The sequence below is a fragment of the Molothrus aeneus genome, chromosome 30 (assembly GCF_037042795.1).
Source record: "Molothrus aeneus isolate 106 chromosome 30, BPBGC_Maene_1.0, whole genome shotgun sequence".
NCBI classification, from domain to species: domain Eukaryota; kingdom Metazoa; phylum Chordata; class Aves; order Passeriformes; family Icteridae; genus Molothrus; species Molothrus aeneus.
In genome coordinates this window covers 539,523-564,747 of record NC_089675.1, presented here as the reverse complement: position 1 = coordinate 564,747, position 25,225 = coordinate 539,523, and the positions used below count along the sequence as shown (strand labels likewise).

General features: G+C 66.6%; 3 protein-coding genes across 4 annotated transcripts; 1 reads left to right on the top strand and 2 right to left on the bottom strand.

Annotated features, from left to right (window-relative positions):
* The first annotated feature begins 1,180 nt into the window (after window positions 1-1,180).
* On the top strand, window positions 1,181-8,803 carry ZNF385A (zinc finger protein 385A). Its single transcript, XM_066567554.1, has 8 exons — window positions 1,181-1,231; window positions 1,805-1,919; window positions 3,152-3,247; window positions 3,850-4,003; window positions 4,381-4,584; window positions 5,592-5,758; window positions 6,563-6,655; window positions 7,310-8,803. The coding sequence occupies exons 2-8, from the start codon at window positions 1,809-1,811 to the stop codon at window positions 7,538-7,540; spliced, it is 1,056 nt and encodes a 351-aa protein (XP_066423651.1). The 5' UTR covers window positions 1,181-1,231; window positions 1,805-1,808; the 3' UTR covers window positions 7,541-8,803.
* A 1,619-nt stretch (window positions 8,804-10,422) lies between these two features.
* Window positions 10,423-14,153, bottom strand: COPZ1 (COPI coat complex subunit zeta 1). Its single transcript, XM_066567612.1, has 9 exons — window positions 14,074-14,153; window positions 13,437-13,505; window positions 13,172-13,253; window positions 12,484-12,575; window positions 12,238-12,293; window positions 11,992-12,069; window positions 11,464-11,515; window positions 11,109-11,147; window positions 10,423-10,545 (listed from the first exon to the last, which is right to left on the bottom strand). Exons 1-9 carry the CDS (start codon window positions 14,089-14,091, stop codon window positions 10,498-10,500), a joined length of 534 nt encoding a protein of 177 aa, XP_066423709.1. The 5' UTR covers window positions 14,092-14,153; the 3' UTR covers window positions 10,423-10,497.
* A 1,581-nt stretch (window positions 14,154-15,734) lies between these two features.
* HNRNPA1 (heterogeneous nuclear ribonucleoprotein A1) lies at window positions 15,735-25,016 on the bottom strand. Of its 2 annotated transcripts, XM_066567610.1 has the most exons (11): window positions 24,906-25,016; window positions 23,090-23,206; window positions 22,239-22,385; window positions 21,044-21,254; window positions 20,387-20,479; window positions 20,195-20,287; window positions 20,025-20,081; window positions 19,088-19,264; window positions 18,068-18,190; window positions 17,380-17,442; window positions 15,735-15,848 (listed from the first exon to the last, which is right to left on the bottom strand). In XM_066567610.1, exons 1-10 carry the CDS (start codon window positions 24,918-24,920, stop codon window positions 17,387-17,389), a joined length of 1,089 nt encoding a protein of 362 aa, XP_066423707.1. In that variant the 5' UTR covers window positions 24,921-25,016; the 3' UTR covers window positions 15,735-15,848; window positions 17,380-17,386. The 2 variants fall into 2 exon arrangements, with proteins under 2 accessions (XP_066423707.1, XP_066423708.1); XM_066567611.1 differs by lacking the exon at window positions 20,025-20,081.
* Between the last annotated feature and the right edge of the window lie 209 nt (window positions 25,017-25,225).

Sequence of the window (25,225 nt, the reverse complement as noted above, 5' to 3'; positions counted from 1 at the left end):
TTTGTGTTCCCTGGATTTTGGGGTTTCTGGATTTTGGGTTCCCGGGATTCTGCGTTCTCTGAATTTGGGGTCTCTAAATTTTGGGTTCTCTGGAATTTAGGATCTCTAAATTTTGGGGTCCCGGAATTTTAGGGTCCCTGGATTTTGGGTTCTCTCAAGGCGGTATCTCTGGATTTTGGGATTTCTGGATTTTGGGGTCCCTGGATTTTTGGGGTCTCGGAATTTTGTGTTCTCGGATTTGGGGATTTCTGGATTTTGGGGCTCTGATTTCGGGGTCTCTCATTTTGGGGTCCCTGAATTTTGGGGCCTCTGAATTTGGGTTCTCCGAATTTTGGGTTCTCTAAAGTTTGGGGTTTCTGAATTTTGTGTTCTCTGATTTTGGGGTCTCTGAATTTCGGGTCCTCTGAACTTTGAGTTCCCTGAATTTTGGAGTCTGTGAATTTTGGGGTCTCTGAATTTTGGGTTCCCTGAATTTTGGGGTCTCTGGATTTTGGGTTCCCTGAATTTTGGGGTCTCTGGATTTTGGGTTCTCTGAATTTTGGGTTCCCTGAATTTTGGAATCTGTGAATTTCAGGTTCTCTGAATTTTGGGTTCCCGGAATTTTTGGGGTCTGTGAATTTTGGGGTCCCTGGATTTTTGGGGTCCCTGCCCCGGTGTTGTCCCCCCCGCCCCCTCCATTCCCACGCTCCCAGGGTGTGTCCCCGTCCCCCCGCCCCTCCCCCCGCCCCCGCACGCGCGTGTCCCGACACGTGCGCGACCCCGCCCGCCGCGCGCACGCGCACGGGGGGGGGCGGGGGGAGGAGAGGGGAGGGGGGGGCGCGCGGGACGGACAGACGGACGCGGGGACGCGCGCGCGTGGACGTGAGCGAGCGCGGGGGGAGGGAAGGGAGGGGGGACAGAACCGGGATTGGGGGGGGGGGGGCGGGGGGCCGGGAGAGGGGGGGAGGGGGGAGGGGAGGGGACAGCGCGGGGGGGGGGAGGGGGGGGAGGGAACACGCGTGGGGCGCGACACGCGCGGGGCGGCCCCGCCCCCTCCCCTCCCCCCCCCGTGCCCCAGTTCCGAGCGCCGCCATTGGCTGAGCCCCCGAGGGGGGAGGGGACACGGGGGGGGGGGTGGGGGGGACACCGAGGGGGGGGGGACACGGAGGGGGGGGGACACACGGGCAGGGGGGGGGACACGCAGGGACAGCCCCGCAGGGCCGCGCGCGCCAACGGCCGGGGGGGCCCGCAGGTAACGGAGACCCCCCCCCCAAAATCCCACAGAGAGGGGGGGGAACTGCGGGGGGGTTTGGGATTGGGGGATTTGGGGGATTTGGGGGATTTGGGGTTTGGGATTTTCGGCGTCCGCGATTTGGGGTTTGCGGTTCGGGGTTTCGGATTTTCGGCTTTCGGGGGATTTGGGATTTTCGGGGTTTCGGGGATTTGGGGTGTTTGGGATTTTTGGGGTTTTGGGTTTGGGATCTTCGGGGTTCGGGGGTCCAGGCCCGCGGGGGGGGGTCCCAAGGAGCTCAACCCCCCCCCCCCCCTTCCCCCCGGCGCGGTGCGGAGCGGGGACCCCCGGGAGGGACCCGGGAACGCGCGGGGGCGGCCGGCGGCGGGAGGGGGGTCCGGGGGGGTTCCGGGGGGGTCCCGGGGGTCCCGGTGTCCCGCAGCTCTCTCAGCGCCCCCCCCGCATCCCCCGGCGCGGGCCGGGAACCCCGCGGCAGAACCGGGACCGGCTCTGGGGGGCGGCCGGGGGTGCCCCGAGGGTCCCGGGGGGGTCCCGGGGGGGTCCCGCGCCCCCCGTGACCCCCCCCCGGCGCAGGGCGATGCTGCGGGCCCCGGGGCCGCCGCTGGGGCCGCCCCCCGGCCGCCTCCTCCTGCCCGACGCCGCCGCCGCCGCCGCCGCCGCGCTCCGGCTGCTGCCGCCGCTGCCCGCGGTGAGCGGGGCCGGGGGGAACGGGGGGAACCGGGGGAACCGGGGGGGCTGCGGGCAGCGGAGCGGGCCCGGGAGCCGCGGGGAGCCGGGCAGGGCCGCGGGGTCCCGGTACCGGCGGGGCCGCGGGAGCTGCGGGGCTGAGCCCGGCCGGGGTGAGGGGCGTCCCGGTACCGGAGCGTTCGGGGCTGCCGGTGCTCGGCGTGGGGAGGGGTCCCAGGGAGGTTCCGAGGGGGTCCCGGAGGTGTTTTAGGGGTCCTGGGGGTGTTTCGGGGGTCCCGGTACCGGAGGGTTCGGGGGTCCCGGTGCTCGGGATAGGGGGAAAGTCCCAGGGAGGTTCCGGGGGGTCCCGGGGGTGTTTTTGGCGGGTCCCGGGGATGTCCCGGGGGTGTTCGGGGGTCCCGGCCCGGGGGGGGTTCGGGGGTTTCGCTCCGGTGGCCGCGAGGGGCGCGCGGGGTCCCGGGGCGGGGGGGGGGCGGAGCGGCCCCGCCCCCTCCCGGCCGCCGTACCGGGACCCCCCCCCGGCTCCACCCCCCCCGAACCGGGACCGCCGCTGGGGAACCCCCCCGGGACCCCCAAAATAACCCGGAACCCCCAAAATAACCCGGAACCCCCAAAATCACCCGGGACCCCAAAATCACCCGGGAGCCCAAAACCCTCCCGGGACCCCCAAAACCCTCCCGGGACCCCCAAAATCGCCCGGGACCCCCCAGACCCACCGGGACCCCAAAATCACCCGGGACAGGGAATGCGCGACCCCCGCACACCTCGGGATACCCCCCAATAACGGGAGGGGTCGGGGGCACCCCCGGGACCCCCCGAACCGCCCATGGGACTCCCAAAATCACCCGGGGGGGACCCCGGGAGCCCCAAATCGCCGCGCCGGGGGTGGGGGCGCTCCCGGTCCCTCCCGGTCCCTCCCGGTCCCTCCCGGTCCCCCGGGCTTGGGCAGGGCGCGATTCCTGAGGCGCTGCCGAACGGGCCGGGAGGGCGGGGGACGGGGGGGATTTTTGGGGATGTTTTGGGGTTTTTTGGGTTATTTTGGGGCGCTGACCCCCCCCCAGATGGAGCCCCTGCCCAAGGGGGGTTGGGGGCAGTTTTTGGGGTGTTTTGGGATTTGTGAGACTTTCTGGGATATGGGCTGTTGTGGGTGGGAATTTTTGGTTTTTGGGGGTTATTTTGGGATGTTTGGGGTTATTTTGGGGTGCTGACCCCCACTCCGTGCCCCCTCCCCAGATGGAGGCCCTGCCCAAGGGGGGGCTGGGGGCTCTGGCCAAGCCCCGGCGCCCGGTGATCGCCTGCAGCGTCTGCCAGATCCGCTTCAACTCCGAGGTGCGACCCCCGGGACCCCCCAAAACCGGGACAGACCCCGGGACCCCCCCCCCAAAACCGGGACAGACCCCCGGGACCTGCCCCAAAACCGGGACAGACCCCCGGGACCCCCCCCAAAACCGGGACAGACCCCAAAACCAGGACAGACCCCCGGGACCCCCCCCCAAACCCAGGGACAGACCCCCGGGACAAACTGGGACACGGCCCAGGAGCCCAGTCCTGAGCGCTTGCACTTGGGTGTCCCCAGGGTGTCCCCAAGGGGTGACACAGTGACCGGGGTGGTGGCGGTGTCCCAGGGGTGTCACAGCGTCCCCACGCTGTCCCCATGTCCCAGGGGTGTCACTCTGTCCCCGCACTGTCCCCATGCTCTGTCACTGTCCCCATGTCCCCAGGCTGTGTCACACTGTCCCTGAGCTGTGTGTGACTGTCCCTGTCCCTGTGTCACACTGTCCCCATGCTGTCCCCTGTGTCCCCAGAGCCAGGCTGCCGCTCACTACCAGGGCAATGGGGCTGTGTCACACTGTCCCTGGGCTGTGTGTGACTGTCCCTGGCTGTGTCACACTGTCCCTGTCCCTGTGTCACACTGTCCCCTGTGTCCCCAGAGCCAGGCTGCCGCTCACTACCAGGGCAATCGCCACGCCCGGCGCCTCAAGGGCCTCGAGGCCGCCCGCGCCCGCCGGGGGGGGGACCCCGGGGACCCCCCGGAACCGCCCGGGCCTGCGGCCCCCCCGGGCGGGGACCCCCCCGAGCGCTCAGGTGGGTGATGGGAGCCCAGATCCCAAATTTGCCCCCCAAATTCCTCTATAACCCCCCCCCAAATCCCCCTAATTCCCTATAACACCCCATAACCCCCATTTCCCCCCCCTCCAGGGGAGCAGCCCCCCATAACCCCCCCAAATTCCTGTTTAACCCCCCCAAATCCTCCCCAAATCCCCCCCAAATCCCCCAACCCACCCCCCAGACCCCCATAACCCCCCAAGTCTCCCAAATCCCCCACAAATCCCCCCCAAACCCCCATAACCCCCCCTCCCCCCCCAGGGGAGCAGCCCCCCATAACCCCTCCCCTGTTTAACCCCCCCAAATCCTCCCCAAATCCCCCAAATCCCCCCCATAACCCCCATTTCCCCCCCCAGGGGAGCAGCCCCCCGCCCCCGCCGCCCCCGGAGCCCCCGGGCCCCCCTCGCCCCCCGCCCCTCCCCCCGCGGGGGGGGCAGAGCCGGGGGGGGGGCGGGAGGAGGAGGAGGAGGAGGAGAGGGCGAAGGCCAAGCGGCTCCTGTACTGCGGGCTCTGCAAGGTGGCCGTGAACTCCCTGAGCCAGCTGGAGGCTCACAACAAAGGTGGGGACATCGGGGGGACACCGTGGGGACACTGGGGACATCGGGGACATTGGGGGGATCGGGGACATTGGGGGGATTTGGGACATTGGGGACATTGGGGACGTTGGGGACATCGGGGGGATTGGGGACACTGGGGACATTGGGGGGATTGGGGACATCGGGGAGATTTGGGACATCGGGGGGATTTGGGACATTGGGGGCATTGGGGACACTGGGGACATCATGGGGACATTGGGGTGATTTGGGACATTGGGGACATCGGGGACAACAGGGGGATTTGGGACAGGGGGACACTGGGGACATCATGGGGACACTGGGGACATCGGGGACATTGGAGACATTGAGGACACTGGGGACATTGGGGGGACATTGGGGACATTGGGGGGACATTGGGGACATTGGGGGGATTGGGGACATTGGGGACACTGTGGGGACACAGCCACCCCTGCGCTGCAGGATCTGCAAGGTGGGGACCCTGTGGGGCCATTGCTGGGACAGGGGGACACTGGGGACACTGTGGGGACATCGGGGACACCACGAGGACGGGGGGACATTGGTGACGGGGGGGGGACATTCGGGTCTCTCAGGGGGATCCCTGTGGGTTTGGGGGCTCCAAGGTGGGGTTTTGGGGCTCAGGGCTGTCCCTGGGGGTCTTGGGGGGTGTTTGGGGGTCCCAGGGCAGTTTTGGGGTCCCAGGGGGTTCAGCCCTGTGTCCCCCCAGGCACAAAGCACAAGACCTTGGTCGAGGCCCGCTCGGGGCTGGGTCCCGGGGCAGTTTTGGGGTCCCAGGGGTGTTTTGGGGTCCCGGCGGTGTTTTGGGGTCCCGGGGGGGGTTCAGCCCTGTGTCCCCCCAGGCACAAAGCACAAGACCTTGGTCGAGGCCCATTCAGGGCTGGGTCCTGGGTGGGGTTTGGGGTCCCGGGGGTGTTTTGGGGTCTCGGGGGGTGTTTTGGGGTCCCAGGGCAGTTTTGGGGTCCCGGGGGGGGTTCAGCCCCGTGTCCCCCCAGGCACAAAGCACAAGACCTTGGTCGAGGCCCGCTCGGGGCTGGGTCCCATCCGCGCCTTCCCGCGGGGGGGGGGCTCCGGGGGCGCCCCCCCGGCCGAGGGTCCCGAGCGCTCGTTCCACTGCCAGATCTGCAACGTGCGCCTCAACTCCGAGCTGCAGCTCAAGCAGGTGAGAGCCGGGCCTGAACTGACCCCACTGGCACCTTAAATATCCAAACTGACCCCCCCAAATCCCAAACTGACCCCACTGGCACCCTAAATATCCAAACTGACCCCCCCAAATCCCAAACTGACCCCACTGGCACCCTAAATATCCAAACTGACCCCACTGGCACCCTAAATATCCAAACTGACCCCACTGGGACCCTAAATATCCAAACTGATCCCCACTGGCACCCTAAATATCCAAACTGATCCCCCCAAATCCCAAACTGACCCCACTGGGACCCTAAATATCCAAACTGACCCCACTGGCAGCCCCAATCCCAAACTGACCCCCCCCAAATCCCAAACTGACCCCCCCCAAATCCCATACTGACCCCACTGGGACCCCACAGCGACCCCAAATCCTGGGGGGAGCCCCCAAACTGACCTCAGATCCCAACCTGACCCAAATCCCCAAACTGGCCCCACACTGACCCCACACTGACCCTGGGATCGCCAGGGAACCCAAATCCCCAAACTGACCCCAAATCCCCACTGGGAGCCCAAACTGACCCCAATTCCCATCTGGGATACCAAACTGACCCCAAATCCCTGCTGGGATCCTAAACTGAGCCCCAAATGCCCAAACTGCCCCCAAACCCCGCCCAGGGACCCCGAAACTGCCCCCAGACCCCGCCCAGGGACCCCCAAACTGCCCCCAGACCCCGCCCAGGGACCCCCAAACCCCCCCAGACCCCGCCCATGCCCACACCTGGGGTCCCCCCGTGTTTTGGGGCGCGCTGACCCCCCCGTGCCCCTCCCCCCCCAGCACATCTCCAGCCGCCGGCACCGGGACGGGGTGGCCGGGAAGCCCAACCCCCTCCTGGGGCGCCACAAGAAACCCCGGAGCCCCCCCGAGATGGTGAGGGGCGATTGGGGGGTTTGGGGGGCGATTGGGGGGCTGGGGGCGTGATTGGGGGCTTTGGGGGGCGATTGGGGGGTTTGGGGGGCGATTGGGGGGTTTTGGGGTGTCTCAGGTGGTCTCTAGGGGGGTTTGGGGGGTGGGGAGGGTCTGTAAGGGGTCTGGGGGGGTCTGGGGGTGTCTATGGGGGGGCGATTGGGGGGTCAGTGAGGGGCTCTGGGGGGTTTGGGGGGGTCTGGGGGGGGTCCTGGGGTGTCTGTAAGGGGTTTTGGGGGGCTCTGGGGGGTGTCTATAGGAGGGTTTGGGGGGGTCTGGGGGGTGTGTGTGGGGTTTGGGGGGTCCTTGGGGGTCTGTAAGGGGGGGTTTGGGGGAGGTCTGTGGGGTGGGGGGGTCTATAGGGGGGTTTGGGGGGTCCTGGGATGTGTCTATGGGGTTGGGGGGGTCCTGGGGTGGCTATGGGGGGCCCTATTGGGGGTTTGGGGGGATTTTTATGGGGTCTGGGGGGATCTGTGGGGTTTGGGAGCTCCACAGGGGGGTTTGGGGAGGGTCCTGGGGTGTCTGGGGGGGGCTCTGGGGGGATTTGGGGATGCCCTGGGGGGCTCTGGGGTCTCAGTGGGGGCTCCCCCGACCCCAGCCCCGCCGTGCCCCCCCCAGGCGCCGCTGCCGTTCCCGAAGGAGCTGCCCAAGGCCCTGGCGGGGGGGGGGCTCCTCCCGCCCCCCCTGGCGCTCGCGGCCGCCGCCGCCGCCATCGCCGCCCCCCCCCTGGCCCTGCGCCCCCCCGGGCCCCCCCTCCTGCCCGGGCCCCCCCTGGCCCCCGCCCTGCTCCGCCCGGCGCCGGGGCCGCTGCGGCCGGGACACGCCCCCCTGCTGTTCACACCGTACTGACAGACAGACGGACATGGGACAGACTGACAGACACAGCCCCGCTGCTGTTCACACCATACTGATGGACAGACGGACATGGGACAGACGGACAGACAGACTGACAGACACAGGGACACGCCCCGCTGCTGTTCACACCGTACTGACGGACAGACGGACATGGGACAGACGGACAGACAGACTGACAGACACAGGGACACGCCCCCCTGCTGTTCACACCGTACTGACGGACAGACGGACATGGGACAGACGGACAGACAGACTGACAGACACAGGGACACGCCCCCCCTGCTGTTCACACCGTACTGACGGACAGACGGACATGGGACAGACTGACAGACAGACTGACAGACACAGGGACACGCCCCGCTGCTGTTCACACCGTACTGACGGACAGACGGACATGGGACAGACTGACAGACACAGGGACACGCCCCGCTGCTGTTCACACCGTACTGACGGACAGACGGACATGGGACAGACTGACAGACACAGCCCCCGCTGCGGCTGGGACACGCCCCCCTGCTCTTCACACCGTACTGACGGACAGACGGACATGGGACAGACAGACAGACACAGGGACACGCCCCCCTGCTCTTCACACCCTATTGATGGACATGGGATGGACGGACAGACAGACACAGGGACACGCCCCGCTGCTCTTCACACCCTATTGACGGACAGACGGACAGACGGACAGGGGACAGGCTGACAGACACAGCCCCCGCTGCTGTTCACACCGTACTGACGGACAGACAGACACGGGACAGACAGACAGACACAGGGACAGGGACAGGAACCGCCCCCCCCACCCCAGAACAGCCCCTGGGAACAGCCTGGAACACCCCCCCCCCCCCCCCCAAAGCCTGGAACATTCCTTGGGACAATCCTGGAACCGCCCTGGGGACAACCGGACAACGGCCGGCGCCTGGCAACCGTTGCCTGGCAACCGGGAACCTCCTGGCAATGGTTACCCGGCAACCGGGGCTGCCCGTGGCAACCGTTCCCTGACAACGGCTCCCTGGCAACGGTTACCTGGCAACCAGAGCTGCCCCTGGCAACCGCCTGCAACCAGAGCTGCACGTGGAAACGTCTCCTAGCAACCGGCATCTCCTAGCAACCATCATCTCCTAGCAACCATCGTCTCCTAGCAACCATCATCTCCTGGCAACGCCCCCCCAGCCGTTCTCTCCCCCCCCCCCAGGGCTCAGCGTTTTGGTTTTTTTAACTGGAATTTGGAGATTTGGCAGGAAAACACCGAGCCCCGCCCCCCCCCCCCCGGGACCCCCCCGGCCCCACCGCACAAACCCCGGGGACCGGGACCCCCCCGGGCTGGGGGCGGGGTCCTGGGGGGGGGGGGGGTCCCCAGAGCCCCCCCTTCCCCACCCCCCCCACCCCGGCACCTCAGGGATCTGCTCAGCAATCAGCGATGGCTCGAGGGATGGACCCCCCCCGACCCCCCCAAATCCACCCGGGACCCCCCCGGGCCCCCCAAATCCACCCAGGACCCCCCCAAATGCACCCGGGACCCCCCCGACCCCCCCAAATCCACCCGGGACCCCCCCAAATCCACCCGGGACCCCCCCAAATGCACCCGGGACCCCCCCGGGCCCCCCAAATCCACCCGGGACCCCCCCAAATGCACCCGGGACCCCCCCAAATCCACCCGGGACCCCCCCGGGCCCCCCAAATGCACCCGGGACCCCCCCGGGCCCCCCCAAGCCATGACCTCTTGCACTGAGGGCACCGAGCCCCGCACAGCCCCGGGGGGAGCCCCAAAAATCGCCCCCCCCAAGGCCCCCCCCCCCCTCCGGGCCCAGCCCATTGCAATAACGCGGGGGGGGCCGGGGCACCCCCCCTGTAAATAACAACCCCCCCCCCCCATACATGGTACAGCCCCACAAGCACTGTGCCCCCCCCTCCCCAAAATCCTGCATCCCCCCCCCCCCAAAATCCTGAAACCCCTCCCAGCACTGTGACCCCCCCCCCAAAAAATCCTGCACCCCCCAAAAAAATCCTGCAACCCCCCCAGCACTGTGACCCCCCCACCCCAAATTCCTGCACCCCCCCATCACTGTGACCCCCCCCACCCCAAAATTGCCGGACCCCCCCATCACTGTGACCCCCCCCCAAAAAAAAATCCCGGACCCCCCCATCACTGTGACCCCCCCAAAATCCTGCACCCCCCCCTCACAGTCCCCCCACTATCACTGTGCCCCCCCCGTTATCACCAGAGCCCCCCCAAACCTTGCACTGACCCCCCCCCGACTGGCACTGACCCCGCCCCCCCATTTTTGGGTCCCCCCCGGCACTGAACCCCAATTTTGGGCCCCCCCCCCAGCACTGACCCCTCCCCAATTTTGGGGCCCCCCCCAGTGAAACTGTGACTCAGCAAAGCAATAGCGGGCGGGGGGGGTTTGGGGGGGCCCCCTGCCCCCCCCAGCCTGTCCCCCCCGTGTCCCCCCCCCCCGCTTCACCCCAATAAACGACCGGGTTTGACTCCGGCCCTCGGCTGTTGGGGGGCGCTCAGAAACGGATTGTGGGGTCCCCAGGGGCGTTTGGGGATCCCCAGGTGGATCTTGGGGTCCCCACGTGGGTCCTGGCTGAGTTTTGGGGTCCCCAGGTGGATCTTGGGGTCCCCAGGGGGGTCCCATGCCCAGCTCTGCCCCCCCCTTTTGTGTCCCTTGTGTCCCCCCAGGCAGGTTGGGGACACCCCAGGGACACCCCCTTGTTGGGGGGGGGAACCCTAAAGGCCCCTAAACCCCCCAAAATCCCCCCCAAAATCCCCCCCAAAATCCCCCCCAAAATCCCCGGGGCGGCGCGGGCACAGAGCAGCAGCACACGGCGTGGGGGGGGCACCGGCGTGTTGGGGGGCACGGGGGGGGCCCAGGAGGTTTGGGGGGGCCCGGGGGGGGTCCCAGGAGGTTTTGGGGGGTTCCAGGAGGGTTCGGGGGGTCCCCCTAACGCAGCAGGGACCACTTGATCTGCTCCTTCGCCGACTGCAGCACCTGGGGGGGACACACGGGTGGGGGGGACACCTGGGCACACCTGGGGACACCCTTGGGGACACCCCTGGGGACACCCTTGGGGACACCCCTGGGGACACACCTGGGGACACCCCTGGGGACACACCTGGACACACACCTGGGGACACCTGGGCACACCTGGGGACACCCTTGGGGACACCTGGGGACACCCTTGGGGACACCCCTGGGAGGTTTGGGGGGGCCCAGGAGGTTTTTTGGGGAGGGTCCTGGAGGAGGCCCAGGGGGGTTTTGGGGGGCCCAAAGGGGTCCTAGGAAGGGTTTGGGGGGGGGGTCCCAGGGATTGCTCAGGAGATTTTTTGGGGGGGGAACCCAGGGGTTTTGGGGGGGTCCCAGGAGGTGTTTGGGGGACCCAGGGGTTTTGGGGGGACCCAGGGTTTTTTTTTTTTGGGGGGGGGTCTCAAGGGTTTTTGGAGGGGGTCCCAGGGGATTTTGAGGAGGCTCAGGGATTTTTGGGGGGTTCCCAGGGATTTTGGGGAGTCTCAGGGGGTTTTCAGGGGGGTCCCAGGGGTTTTTTGGGGCCGTACCTGTGACACCGTCTGCTCCGTCAGGGGCACGTCCTCGCCCTGTGGCAGCGGGGACAGGGGGGGACAGGGGGGGACAGGGGGGACAGTGGGTGCCTGGGGCAGGGGGGGCACCCAGGACCCCCCTGAGGTGCCCCCCAGACCCCTGAGACCCCCAAAAACCCCCCAGAAAAAACCCAAAACCTCCCAAAAACCCCAAATCACCCCAAAAGCCCCCAAAACCCCCCAAAAACCCCAAATCCTCCCAAAAACCCCAAATGTCCCAAAACACCCCAAAAACCCCTGAGACCCCCAAAAACCCAAAACAACCCCAAACACCCCCAGAACAACCCCAAACCCCCCCGGCCCAGCCCCGTACCCGCACGGCCACGCGGTGCACGACTTGCTGGGGGTCGCTCTCCAGGATCACCCTGAGGGGACAGACGGACACACGGACATGGGGACAGGGGGACACAGGGACAGAGGGACAGGGGAGAGAGAGGGACAGGGGGACATGGGGACAGACGGACACGGGGACACGAGAGAGGGACAGGGGCACATGGGGACATGGGAACAGGGGGACAGAGGGACAGGGGAGAGAGAGGGACAGGGGGACATGGGGACAGACGGACATGGGGACATGGGGACACCTCAGCACTGGGGGGTGACAGACCCCAAGGAGAGGTGACAGTGGGGTGACAGGGAGGTGACAGGGGGGTGACAGGGGTGACAGGGGAGGTGACAGAGGTCACGGGGGTGACAGGGGGGTGACAGGGGGGTGACAGGGAGGTGACTGGGAGGGTGACAAGGAAGTGACAGGGGGGTGACAGGGGGGTGACAGGGGTGACAGGGGGGTGACAGGGGAGGTGACAGAGGTCACGGGGGTGACAGGGGGTGACAGCCCCACCCTCCGTCCACGATCTCGTCCACGGCCAGGAACAGCCCCTCCATGTTGTCCAGCAGCGCCCGGCGCTCCACGTTCTTCCTGGGGACACCCAGGGGACACCCAGGGGACAGGGTTGGCACCAGAGGACACCCAGGGGACACCCCAGACAAGGGATCCCCCCCTCCAGGCTCCCCCAAACCCCCCCAGAGCCCTTTGGGGACACCAACACCCCCAGGTGTGTCCCCAGGTGTCCCCAGGTGTCCCTACCTCAGCATTTGGCTCAGCGAGTCGAACAGGCAGTTGAGCACGGCCGTGAGCATCAGCTGGGGACACACGGACAGACAGAGGGACAGACAGAGGGACAGACAGAGGGACAGACAGAGGGGCAGCAGGGTCACACGGGGTCACGGGCAGTGTCCCCTCTGCCACCCCAGGGTCCCCCAGCAGCCCTGGGTGTCCTTGTGCCCCCACCCTGTCCCCATGTCCCCAGGGTCACCACCCCCGTGTCCCCACCTCGTTCTGGGTGGCGCTCCCGATGACACAGCAGTACAGGTCGATGCTGCTCTTGTACACCACGGTCAGCCCGTCCAGCAGCGCGATCTCACCTGGGGACAGCGTCACCTGTGTCACCTGTGTCACCTGTGTCACCTGTATGTCACCTGTATGCCACCTGTGTCACCTGTATGCCACCTGTGTCACCTGTATGCCACCCCTGTGCCACCCCTGTGTCCCCTGTACACCACGGTCAGCCCGTCCAGCAGCGCGATCTCACCCGGGGATGGGGACACCTGTGTCACCTGTGTGTCCTTCATTGTCCCCACTGTCACTCACTGTCACTGCGGTGTGTCTTGCTGAAGATGTTCTGTGTGTCCGTGTCCCCTCAGTGTCCCCATGTCCCCTCAGTGTCCCCACTATCACTCACTGTCACTGCGGTGTGTCTTGCTGAAGATGTTCTGTGTCCCCGTGTCCCCTCAGCAGTGTCCCCGTGTCCCCTCATTGTCCCCACTGTCACTCACTGTCACTGCGGTGTGTCTTGCTGAAGATGTTCTGTGTCCCTGTGTCCCCTCAGCAGTGTCCCCGTGTCCCCTCAGTGTCCCCAGTGTCACTCACTGTCACTGCGGTGTGTCTTGCTGAAGATGTTCTGTGTGTCCGTGTCCCCTCAGTGTCCCCGTGTCCCCTCAGTGTCCCCAGTGTCACTCACTGTCACTGCGGTGTGTCTTGCTGAAGATGTTTTTCTCGAAGGCGCGCTGCTCCTTCACGCTGGGGTACGTGTCATCGTAGTACTGGGACATCGGGGACAGAGTTGGGGACATCATCAAGGACATTGGGGACATCAGCAGCAGGGACATCAGGGACACGGGACAGGGACATCGCCAAGCCCTGGCACCTGGGCCACCCGCCCTGTGCCCTCCCAGAGCCACAGCCCCCTCAGGGCAGTGTCCCCAGGTGTCCCCAGGTGTCCCCACCTTGGCGAAGAGCCGCTCGCCGTCGTTGTCCAGGATGATGATGGCCTTGACCGTGTACAGGGACGGCTCCTGGGGACGGGGACGGTGACAGGGACACAACCCCTGGGACAGGGCCGGCCGTGGCCCCAGCACCAGGGACACCGGGGAGGCTGTGCCGGGGTCACGGCACTGCTGGGGGTCCCTGTGTCCCCCTGTCCCCGTCACCATGGCCCGTCCCCCGTGTCCCCCCCGGTGTCGCTGGGGGTCCCCAGGACCAAGTTCTGTGATGCACTGACTGCCCAGAGCCACAGCCCAGTGTAGGACAGAACCCCGACCTGGGCACCCAGAAATGTCACCAGTGCCACCAAAACTGCCACTAAACTGTCACCAAACTGTCCCCAGTGTCCCTGACTGCCCAGAGCCACATCCCAGTGTAGGACAGAACCCCGACCTGGGCACCCAGAAATGTGTCACCTCCCAGTCCCTCCCAATTCCCCCCAGTTCATCCCAGTTCCCCTCAGTCCATCCCAGTTCCCCCCAGTCCATCCCATCCCCTCCCAGTTCCCCCCAGTCCATCCCAGTCCATCCCAGTTTCCCCCAGTCCATCCCAGTTCCCTCCAGTTCCTCCCAGTCCCCCCCAGTTCCCCCCGGCCCTCACCAGCACCAGCGCCTCCATTTTGCCTCCGCCGCTGCCGACGTGGAGCCGGAAGAGCGACGGCCGCTGATTGGCTGCTCGCCTGCCAATCATTCCCGTAGCCCCGACCCCTCCGGGTTGATTGGCCCAACTCCGCCTCAATCCCGCCAATCGCCGCGCGCTCCCGCGCGGTGGGCGGGCCAATCTTTCCCGCGCTTCCGCAGACTGGCGGTGATTGGAGGAGCCAGCTGTCAATCACCCCGGCACGGCGCTCCCGGAAGCGGAGGGGGCGGTGCAGTTGCCATAGTGACCGAGGAAGCGCTGACGTCACCCCCTTGCCTGGCCCGGGCTATGATTGGCTTGTTTGGTGAGCACGTGACCGGAAGAGCATAATTTCGCTGTTAGTCACGCCCCTCTCATGGCTACGCCTTCTGTGGGCGGGGCCTCGCCTGCCCTTTGGTCACTCGGGGTCATGGGGGGACATTGGGGACAATTGGGGGCGATTTGGGACAATTGGGGACATTGAGGGATTGGGAACGTTGGGGGCATCGGGGGGTTTGGAACATGGAGGGGACATCGGGGACAGGGACACGGGCAGCGTCCCCTCCCAGCTGTTGGGGACATGGAGGGGACATTGGGGACACGGGTGGGGACATGAGCAGCGTCACCTCCCACCCTGCCAGCCCTGCCTGCTGTGATCTCAGTGCCCCGCGGGGACACATTCCTGTCACCTCCTGCTGCTGTCCCCTCAGGGCTGGGAGGTGCTCAGGGATGGTGACACACCCCAGGGGTGACAAATCCTGGTGACACATCCTAGCTCCTGCCACCCCCGGGTGCCACATTCCCGCCGTCACCTGCTGGCCCTGTCCCCTCCGGGTCACACGTGGCCTTTGCTCCCTCTGGGATCTCAAAATCGGTGTCCCCCACCCCAAAATGATGTCCCCCACCCTCCTGTCCCTGTCCCCTCCATCCCCTCAATTCCTGTCCCCATCTCTGTTCCCTCCATGGCTGCTTTGTCCCCACGGCGTCCCTGTCCCCACGGTGGGTGTCTCTGTCCCCACGGTGTCCATGTCCCTGTCATGTCCCTGTCCCCTCCATGGCCATCCTGTCCCCACGGTGTCCCCATGTCCCTCCCTGTCCCCACACACGGGACACAGGTACAAAAATACCCTTTTATTGGGGGCACCGGGGGGGGGGGTCCCTGTCATGTCCCTTTTACTGGGGACACCGCAGGCGTCCCGTGGGCGTGGGGACGGGGCTGGGGGGGGTGGCCCGGCCGGGGCTGTCCCCAAATGTCCCCAGGTGTCCCCACGCTCACCTCTGCGGGCTCCTCTCCCGGGGACACCCGGCGGCTCCTACAAAAGGGAACGGTGGCAATTAGTGACAGGGGGGTGGGGACACCCAGGGACACCCTGGGGACACTTGGGGACACCCAGGGACCCTCTGGGGACACCCAGGGTGACAACAGAGGAAGGGTGAGAGGGCGGAGCCAGGCTGTGACTGACAGCTGCAGCGACCAATCAGGAGGAGAGCAGCCGCCCTGCCTCTAAAATGAACAATAATAATTAAAAAATAATTAAAAAAAAAACCCAAGAGACATTTATTGAGGGGGGGGGGGGGTACAGGACACAGCGGGGAACTGCGGCCGCTCCTCGGGAACTGCGGGGGGACCTGGGCACGGCCAGCCCGGGGGTCCTGGGGGGGTCCCAGGGGTCCCAGGGGTCCCGGGGGTCCCGGGGGCTCGGCCCGGCCCCGCGCTGGCTCCAGGGGCAGCCCCAGCTCCCGCCCAGCTCCGGCTCCTGCGGGACAGACGGACACGGTCAGGGTCGGGATCGGGACTGGGGCAGGATTGGGGTTGGGATCAGGGCAGGACCAGATCAGGGCTGGGATTGGGATCAGGATCGGGGCAGGATCAGATCAGGGCTGGGACTGGGATCAGGGTTGGGGCAGGATCAGATCAGGGCAGGATCAGATCAGGGCTGGGACTGGGATCAGGATCAGGGCAGGATCAGATCAGGGCAGGATCAGATCAGGGTTGGGATTGGGATCAGGGTTGGGACTGTGAGTGGGGCAGGGTCAGGACTGGGACTAGGGTTGGAATCGGGATCAGGATCAGGATTGGGATCAGGACTGGGGCAAGATCAGGCTCAGGATAAGGATCAGGACTGGGATCAGGACTGGGGCAGGGTCAAGGCTGGGACTTGGGGCTGGGGCAAGGTGAGGATCGGGATCAGGATTGAGACTGGGAGTGGGGCAGGGTCAGGATCGGGATTGGGGCAGGCTCAGGGTCTGGATCAGGGCTGGGATTGGGGCAGGCTCAGGGTCTGGGTCAGGATCGGGATTGGGGCAGGCTCAGGGTCTGGATCAGGGCTGGGATTGGGGCAGGCTCAGGGTCTGGGTCAGGATCAGGATTGGGGCAGGCTCAGGGTCTGGGTCAGGATCAGGATTGGGGCAGGCTCAGGGTCTGGGTCAGGGCTGGGATTGGGATCAGGAGTGGCTCCAGTGCTGGGGCCTCCGGGAGGGGCAGAGCCCCAGGCCCAGCCCCGATCCCCACCCCAATCCTGCCCTGACCCTGCTCTGATCCCAGCCCTGACCCTGCTCTGATCCTGCCCCAATCCCAGCTCTGATCCTGCTCTGATCCTGCTCTGATCCCTGCCCTGATCCCAACCCTGACCCTGCACTGACCCCGCTCTGATCCTGCTCTGATCCCTGTCCCGACCCCGCTCCATCCCTGCCTTGATCCCAGCTCTGACCCTGCTCTGATCCTGCCCCAATCCCAGCCCTGACCCTGCCCTGCTCCTGCCCAGATCCCAGCCCTGACCCTGCTCTGATCCTGCCCAGATCCCAGCCCTGACCCTGCTCTGATCCTGCCCAGATCCCAGCCCTGACCCTGCTCTGATCCTGCTCTGATCCCAGCCCTGACCCTGCTCTGATCCTGCCCAGATCCCAGCCCTGACCCTGCTCTGATCCCTGTCCCGACCCCGCTCCATCCCTGCCTTGATCCCTTCCCTGTTCCCTGCCCCAACCCCGATTCTGATCCTGGCCCCAATTCCAGCCCCATCCCTGCCCCGATCCCACTGCAATTCCCACCTCCACCCCTTCCCACCCTTTTCCCCGATTCCCATCCTTTTTCCTACTTTTCCCACTTCATATTTTCCCTCCCCTTTTCCCACTTTTCTCCCCGAACCTTCCTCCCCAATTTTCTCTTTTCCTTCACCTTTCCCTTGTTTTTTCCCTCAATTCTCTTCCCGTATTTTCCCCGATTTTTCCCACCCTTTTCCCGTATTCTCCCCACCCATTTTCCCCGTTTTTCCCCCCATTTTTCCTCACCTGGCCGTTAAAACCTCCTCCCTCCTCCGTAGCTGCCGCCGCCGCTGGAGCTGCCGTAGCCGCCTGTGGAGCCACAGGGGATTTAGGGACACCCAAAAATGGGGGGGGGACACACTTGGGGACCCCCCAGTGACACAGGACCCCCACCAGGACACTTTGGGATCTCCCCAGTTTATTTTGGGGCCTTCCCAGCACATCTCGAGGCCCCCCCAGGTTATTTTAAGGCCACCCCAATACATTTTAAGCTCCCCCAGGTGATTTTTGGGGTTCCCCCAGGTGATTTCTGGGATTCCCCAGGTGATTTTTGGAGTCGCCCAGGTGATTTCTGGGATTCCTTGGGTGAATTTTGGGGTTCCCCAGGTGGTTTTTGGGGTCCCCAGGTGGTTTTTGGGGTTCCCCAGGAGATTTTCGGGGTTCCCAGGTGGGATTTTTGGGGCACTCACCGCTGCCATAGGGCCCCGAGCTGTGCCCCCCGAAGCTGCCCCAGGACATTTAGGATATTTTGGGGTCCCCCAGGTGATTTTTGGGTTCCCTGGTGGGATTTTGGGCACTCACCGCCGCCGTAGGGCCCCGAGCTGCGCCCCCCGAAGCTGCCCCAGTACATTTAGGATATTTTGGGGTCCCCCAGGTGATTTTTGGGGTTCCCCAGGTGATTTTTGGGTTCCCTGGTGGGATTTTGGGCACTCACCGCCGCCGTAGGGCCCCGAGCTGCGCCCCCCGAAGCTGCCGCCCTTCATGGGCCCGAAGCTCGAGGCCTGGTTGTTGTAGCTGCCGAAGTCGTTGTAGCTGCCCCCGCCCCCGAAATTGCTGCCTGGGGGGGGACAGCGGGGTCAGGGGGACACCAGGGGACACCAGGGGTCAGGGGGACACCCAGCACCCGGGGGTGCCCCGTGATTGGGGGATTTAGGAGATCCGGGGCGGGGAATTGGGATCCCCACCGCTCTGGGATGGTTTAACCGGAGCCCCGGGGGCTTTAACTGGGATCCCAAGCCCTGCGTGATCCCCAGGATGAATTCCTTGAGATCCCAAAGCCCCCTGTGCTCTGGGGTGGGTTCCCTAAAATCTCAAACCCCTGTGACCCTTTCCCTGAGCTCCCCAACCCCTGTGATCTCCAGGACGGGTTCCCAGGGATCCCAAACCCCTGTGATCCCTTCTCTAAGGTCCCAAACCCCTGTGATCTCCAGGACGGGTTCCCAGGGATCCCAAACCCCTGTGATCCCTTCTCTAAGATCCCAAACCCCTGTGATCTCCAGGACGGGTTCCCAGGGATCCCAAACCCCTGTGATCCCTTCTCTAAGGTCCCAAACCCCTGTGATCTCCAGGACGGGTTCCCAGGGATCCCAAACCCCCCTGTGCTCTGGGGTGGGTTCCCTAAAATCTCAAACCCCTGTGATCCTTTCCCTGAGCTCCCCAGCCCGTGATCTCCAGGATGGGTTCCCAGGGATCCCAAACCCCCCTGTGATCTCCAGGATCCCTTCCCTGAAATCCCAAACCCCTATGATCCTTTCCTTGAGTTCCCAAACCCCCTGGTGATATCCAGGATGGGTTCCCTGAAATCCCAAAGCCCTGTGATCTCCAGGATCCCATCCATGAGCTCCCAAATCCTCCAGGACCCTTTCCCCGAGCCCCCAAACCCCTCGGCGATGCCTCCCCGTAGCCCCGGGTGCGGGGCGGTGCCAGCGGCCGTGCCGGGCGTCCCCGGTCCCACCTGTGCCCGCCTCGGCCAGCCCGTTGCGCACGGCCAGCGCGGGGCCCCGTGCCGGCCGCCGCCCGCCGCTGCCGCCGCCGAAGCCGCCGCCGCCGTTGTTGTAGCCATCGTAGGAGCCGCTGCCGCCGTAGCCGCGGCTGCCCCCCGAGTACCCGGGGCCGCCGCCGCCGCCGTAACCTGGGGGAAAGGGCAGGGAAAGGGGTTGGAGAGGGGAGGGCACGGCAGCGGCGCAGGGCTGCGGTGGGCACGGAGGGCACGGAGGGCACGGGAGGGCACGGGCTGCGTGGCTGCTGGGGCCGGCTGTCCTGGCGTGGCCCCGGGGCTCAGAGCTGGCCTGGCGCTGCCCTGGGGCCTGAGCCCGGCCTGGCGCTGCCCTGGGGCCTGAGCCCGGCCTGGCGCTGCCCTGGGGCCTGAGCCCGGCCTGGCGCTGCCCTGGGGCTGGGTGTCCTGGAGCGGGGCCTGAGCCCAGCCTGGCGCTGCCCTGGGGCCTGAGCCCGGCCTGGCGCTGCCCTGGGGCTGGGTGTCCCGGAGCGGGGCCTGAGCCCAGCCTGGCGCTGCCCTGGGGCCCAGCTTGGCACTGCCCTGGGGCTGGGTGTGCTGGCACAGGGCTCAGGCCCGGCCTGGCGCTGCCCCTGGGGCCTGAGCCCAGCCTGGTGCTGCCCTGGGGCTGGGGCCTGGCCTGGCGCTGCCCTGGGGCTGGGTGTCCTGGCACAGGGCTCAGGCCCAGCCGGCACTGCCCCAGGGCTGGGGCCCAGCCTGGCACTGCCCCAGGGCCGGTGCTGTCCCTGCAGCCTGTGGCAGGGCCCAGGCCCAGCCTGGTGCTGTGCCCAGGGCTGGAGCCCATCCTGGCGCTGCCCCCGAGGATGGGGCCTGGCCTAGCACAGGACTCGGGCCTGGCCTGGCATTGCCCCGAGGCTCAGACCCAGCCTGGCCTTACCGTCAGCACCAAATCCATTAAATCCATCCCCGCCGGCGCGGCCGCCGCCAAATCCACCTGGAAAGAACAAACCGGGCTGGGGCCCCGGAGCCCGGGGGGAGCCCGGCGGGGTGCCCGTGCCCCCGTGCGCCCTGTCCCCGTGTCCCCGTGCGCCCCACGCCGTCACTCACCACGGCCGCCGAAGTTGCCGCCGCGGCTGAAGTTGTCACCGCCGCCGAAGCCGCCGCGGCCGCCGCCGCCGAAGTTCCCGGAGCCGCTGCGGCCTAGGAGGGGGGGCGGGAGGGGGGCACGGCCTTAGGCACGGGTGGGTGGCACGGGGCCGCGGCGGGGCCGGGCCGGGCGCGGCGGGGCCGGGCGCTCACCTCGCTGGCCGGCCGAGGCGCTGGCCATCTCCTGCTTGGACAGCGCCTTGCGCACCTCGCAGTTGTGCCCGTTCACCGTGTGGTACTTCTGGACTGCGGGGACACCGCGGGGTGGCACTGAGCTGGCACCGACCCAGGGGAGCCCCACGCTGTCCCCAGCTGGGCTGTCACCCCCCCAGTGTCACCACACCGTTCCCCGGCTGTCCCTCACGGTGTCCCCACGCTGTCCCTCACCGTGTCCCCACGCTGTCCCTCAGTGTCCCCAGAATGTCCCTCACCGTGTCCCCAGGCTGTCCTCAGCCAGGCTGCCATCTCTCTGCAATTTCTCCAGCTTGTCACCCTGCCCAGTGTCCCTAGGTTCTCACTTCCCCCTGGTGTCCCCAGGCTGTCCCCAGCCGGGCTTTCCTGTCCCCACACTGTCCCCAGTTGGGCTGTCTCCCCTCCCCAGTGTCCCCAGGCTGTCCCCAGCTGGGCTGTCCCCCCCAGGTATCCCCACACTGTCCCCCTGAGGGGTCCGCAGTGTCCCCAGCCTGTCTCCCGAGGTGTCCCCAATGTCCCCACAGTGTCCCCAGCCTGTCTCCCGAGGTGTCCCCAATGTCCCCACAGTGTCCCCAGCCTGTCTCCCGAGGTGTCCCCAGTGTCCCCGGTGTCACTCACTGACGATTTTGTCCACGGAGTCGTGGTCGTCGAAGGTGACGAAGGCGAAGCCGCGCTTTTTGCCGCTGCCGCGGTCGGTCATGATCTCGATGACCTCGATCTTGCCGTACTGCCCGAAGTAATCCCGCAGGTGATGCTCCTCCGTGTCCTCCTTGATGCCGCCCACGAAGATCTTCTTCACCGTCAGGTGCGCCCCGGGCCGCTGCGAGTCCTGCGGGGGACAGGGTGGCAGCGGGACACGGGCACCGGCCTGGCACTGCCACCCCCCCTGGCCCTGTCCCCAGGGCCACCACCCTGCAGGCACAGCCACTGCCACCCCCCCTGGCCCTGTCCCCAGGGCCACCACCCTGCAGGCACAGCCACTGCCACCACCCCTGGCCCCGTCCCCAGGGCCACACCACCCTGCAGGCACAGCCACTGCCACCACCCCTGGCCCCGTCCCCAGGGCCACACCACCCTGCAGGCACAGCCACTGCCACCACCCCTGGCCCCGTCCCCAGGGCCACCACCCTGCAGGCACAGCCACTGCCACCACCCCTGTCCCCAGGGCCACCACCCAGCAAGAATGGCCATTGCCACCACCCCTGGCCCCAGGGCCACACCACCCTGCAGGCACAGCCACTGCCACCACCCCTGTCCCCAAGAACACCACCCTGCAGGCACAGCCACTGCCACCACCCCTGTCCCCGTCCCCAGGGCCACCACCTGGAACAGGCATGGATAATGTCCCTGTCCCTAGGGCCACTGCCATGAGCAGCAGGCATGGCCACTGTCCCTGTCCCCGACCCTGGGGACACCAACAGGCAGCAGGCATGGCCACTGTCCCTGTCCCCAAGGCCACCACCCAGCAAGAACGGCCACTGCCACCATCCCTATCCCCAGGGACACCACCCAAAGCAGCAGGCATGGCCACTGTCCCTGTCCCTGTCCCTGTCCCTAGGGACACCAACAGGCACAGCCACCGCCACTGTCCATGTCCCCAGTGTCACTGCCAGGAGCACCCAGCACGGCCACCACGACCCCATGTCCCCAGTGTCCCCTCACCTCTCTGGACACGGCCCGTGTGGGCTCCACCACCCTGCCCTGTCCCCTCAGTGTCCCCAATGTCCCCAGTGTCCCCTCACCTCTCTGGACACGGCCCGTTTGGGCTCCACCACCCTGCCCTGTCCCCTCAGTGTCCCCAGTGTCCCCTCACCTCTCTGGACACGGCCCGTTTGGGCTCCACCACTCTGCCATCCACCTTGTGTGGCCGCGCGTTCATGGCAGCATCGACCTCCTCCACCGAGGAGTAGGTGACGAACCCAAAGCCCCGCGAGCGCTTCGTGTTGGGGTCCCGCATCACCTGGGGACAGGGACACCTCAGGGACAGGGCAGGGACACAGCGGGGACACGGGGACAGACACAGGGACACAGGGACAGACACAGGGACACAGGGACATGGGGACAGACACAGGGACACAATGACATGGGGACACACACAGGAACACACACAGGGATGTGACAATCCCAAAGCCCCGCGAGCGCTTCGTGTTGGGGTCCCACATCACCTGGGGACAGACACAGGGACACAGGGGACATGGGGACAGACCCATTTTCGGGGTCCCAGCCCCGTTTTCGGGGGTCCCAGCCCCGTTTCTGGGTGCCAGGCCTGGTTTCACAGACCCCAGCCCCATTTTCAGGGACCCCAAGACCATTTTGGGGGCGCCCTCACCACGCAGTTGGTGAGCGTGCCCCGCTGCTCGAAGGGGACCCCAGCCCCATTTTCAGTGACCCCAGCCCCGTTTCAGGTGTCCCAGCCCCGTTTTCGGGTGTCCCAGCCCCATTTTCAGTGATCCCAGCCCCATTTTCGGTGACCCCAGCCCCACTTTCAGTGACCCCAGCCCCACTTTCAGGGACCCAGGCCCCATTTTCGGGGATCCCAGCCCTGTATCTGGGTCCCAGGGCTGGTTTCACGGATCCCAGCCCCATTTTCAGTGACCCCAGCCCCGTTTCCGGTGTCCCAGCCCCGTTTCCGGTGTCCCAGCCCCGTTCCGGGGGTGCCCTCACCACGCAGTCGGTGAGCGTGCCCCACTGCTCGAAGTGGCTGCGCAGGCTCTCGTCCGTGGTCTCGAAGCTCAGGCCCCCGATGAAGAGCTTGCGGAGCTGCTCCGGCTCCTTCGGGGACTGCGGGACAGGCACGGGGTCAGGGGAACCCCAAAAACCCCTCACACAGATCGTGGGGGTCAGGGGGACCCCAAAAACCCCTCACACAGATCACGGGGGTCAGGGGAACCCCAAAACCCCTCACACAGATCGTGGGGGTCAGGGGAACCCCAAAAACCCCTCACACAGATCGTGGGGGTCAGGGGAAACCAAAACCCCCTGAAACAGGGTGAGGGGCTGGGAAATACCAAAATCCCCCCCCAAAACCCCCTCACACTGCTCATGTTGGGGCTGGGGAACCCCAAAAGGGCCTCAGCCAGCTCTGGGGGACCTGACACCCCAAAATCCCTCCTGGGACCCAAAGAAATCCCCACTGAAGCCCCCCTCGTAGCTCCTCACACCCCAAAATGCCCCCCAAAAGCTCCAGGAAGGTCCTGACGTCCCCAAATCATCCCTGGGACCCAAAAATCCCTCCTGGGAGCCTCCGTCCCCCAGCTCCAGACCTCCCAAACCCACCCCCAACAAATCTCCCCCACCAGGCCCCTGAGCCCCCCCTGGACCCCATTCCTGGACCCACCCCGAGCTCCCCCATCCCAAATGTTTGGGGCCACCTGAACCTTGAGCACCCCCAGTTCCCATCTGGGGGCACCAGCAGATCCCCAGCAGCCCCCAGCCCAAATTCCTGCACCTCCCAGGCCCCCAAATCTCTCCTCCAACCCCCATTTTTGGGGCCTACCAGTCCCCTCAACTCCTCCATCCCCTAATTTTGAGCCCCCCAACCCTAAATAACCCTAAATTTCAACTCCCTAACCCCCACAAAGCCCCCAACCCTTATTCTGAACCCTCCCAAACTCCCATAACCCACATTTTAACCCCCCCCAACCCAACTTTTCCACACCCCAGGCCCCCAAATCTCTCCTCCAACCCCCATTTTTGGGGCCTTCCAGTCCCCTCAGCGCCCCCAGCCCCTAATTTGAACCCCCCCATCCCCTACCTTTGACCCTCCAACCCTAAATTTGAACTCCCTCGCCCCCCAACTTTAACTTTAAACCCTCCCAAGCCCCCCCCCGCCCCAAATTTTATCCCCCCCAACCCAAAAATCCCCCCTCCCCACCCGTTATTTCCCAGACCCCCGCGTGTCCCCCTCCCCATATTCGTGTGTCCCCCCCCACCCCGGGTGACACAAAGGACGCGCACGTGGCCGCGGGAGCGAGCGCGGGCCGGAGGGGGGGGCGGTGGGTGAGGGGGGGTCGCGCATGCGCCTGAAAGGGGACGGAGGGGGGGGAAAGAGGATGGGGGGGGGGGGGGGGGCTCTGTGGGACCCCCTCCCAAAAGGAGCCTGAGAGAGGGGGAGGCTCTGTGGGACCCCCCCTCAAAATGCTGAGGGGGGGGGAGGAGCTCTGTGGGACCCCCCCCAAAATAGAGCCTGAGGGAGGGGGAGGGGATGGGGGGGGGCTCTGTGGGACCCCCCCCCAAAATGGATCATGAAGGAGGGGAGGGGGAGGGGGAGCCCTATGTGTGACCCCCCCCACCCCCCCAATGGCGCCTGCGCGGGTGAGGGGAGGGGGGGGCGCGCGGCGCGCAGGCGCACTGAGCTCCCGCGGCCCGCCAGGCGGCGGCGGCGGGGGCGGCGCGCTGAGGGGGGGCAGACGGGCGCACGGGATTGATAAAAAACCACCGCGCGCGGATGGGCGAGCGGGACCGCGGTGCGGGCGCTGACCTCGGCCTTGGCCATGGCGGCGGCGCGGGGCGGGGCGGGCCGGGCGGTGGCGGCAGCGCGCGATGCTCCCTCTGCGAGGGCCGACACGGAAAGGGGCCGAGCGACGCGAGCGCCGCCGCCTCACCCCGCCGCCCCCGCCGCCCTCACGGCCCCCGCGCCGCCTCCCATTGGCTGACGCCTCGCGGCGCCGCCGCCTCATTGGGTGGCTGGACTAGCTCCGCCCACAGTCCCGCCGCTGATTGGCTGATCCAAGGAATGTCCCGCCCTCGCGGCGCGGTGATTGGGGGGAATTGCTGTCGCCACGCCCCGCGCGGCTTTTC

Excerpts from the sequence above, each read along its gene's own strand:
- ZNF385A (XM_066567554.1), top strand. The coding sequence starts at position 1,809 with ATGCTGCGGGCCCCGGGGCCGCCGCTGGGGCCGCCCCCCGGCCGCCTC. Across the intron at positions 1,920-3,151 it reads TGCTGCCGCCGCTGCCCGCG|ATGGAGGCCCTGCCCAAGGG; the intron begins GTGAGCGGGGCC and ends CCCCCTCCCCAG. Across the intron at positions 4,585-5,591 it reads GCTGGAGGCTCACAACAAAG|GCACAAAGCACAAGACCTTG; the intron begins GTGGGGACATCG and ends GTGTCCCCCCAG.
- COPZ1 (XM_066567612.1), bottom strand. Across the intron at positions 12,294-12,483 it reads GGAGCGCCACCCAGAACGAG|CTGATGCTCACGGCCGTGCT; the intron begins GTGGGGACACGG and ends GTGTGTCCCCAG. Across the intron at positions 11,516-11,991 it reads GACGAGATCGTGGACGGAGG|GGTGATCCTGGAGAGCGACC; the intron begins GTGGGGCTGTCA and ends CTGTCCCCTCAG.
- HNRNPA1 (XM_066567610.1), bottom strand. Across the intron at positions 21,255-22,238 it reads AACGGGCCGTGTCCAGAGAG|GACTCGCAGCGGCCCGGGGC; the intron begins GTGAGGGGACAC and ends TGTCCCCCGCAG. Across the intron at positions 20,480-21,043 it reads CTCCGTGGACAAAATCGTCA|TCCAGAAGTACCACACGGTG; the intron begins GTGAGTGACACC and ends GTGTCCCCGCAG.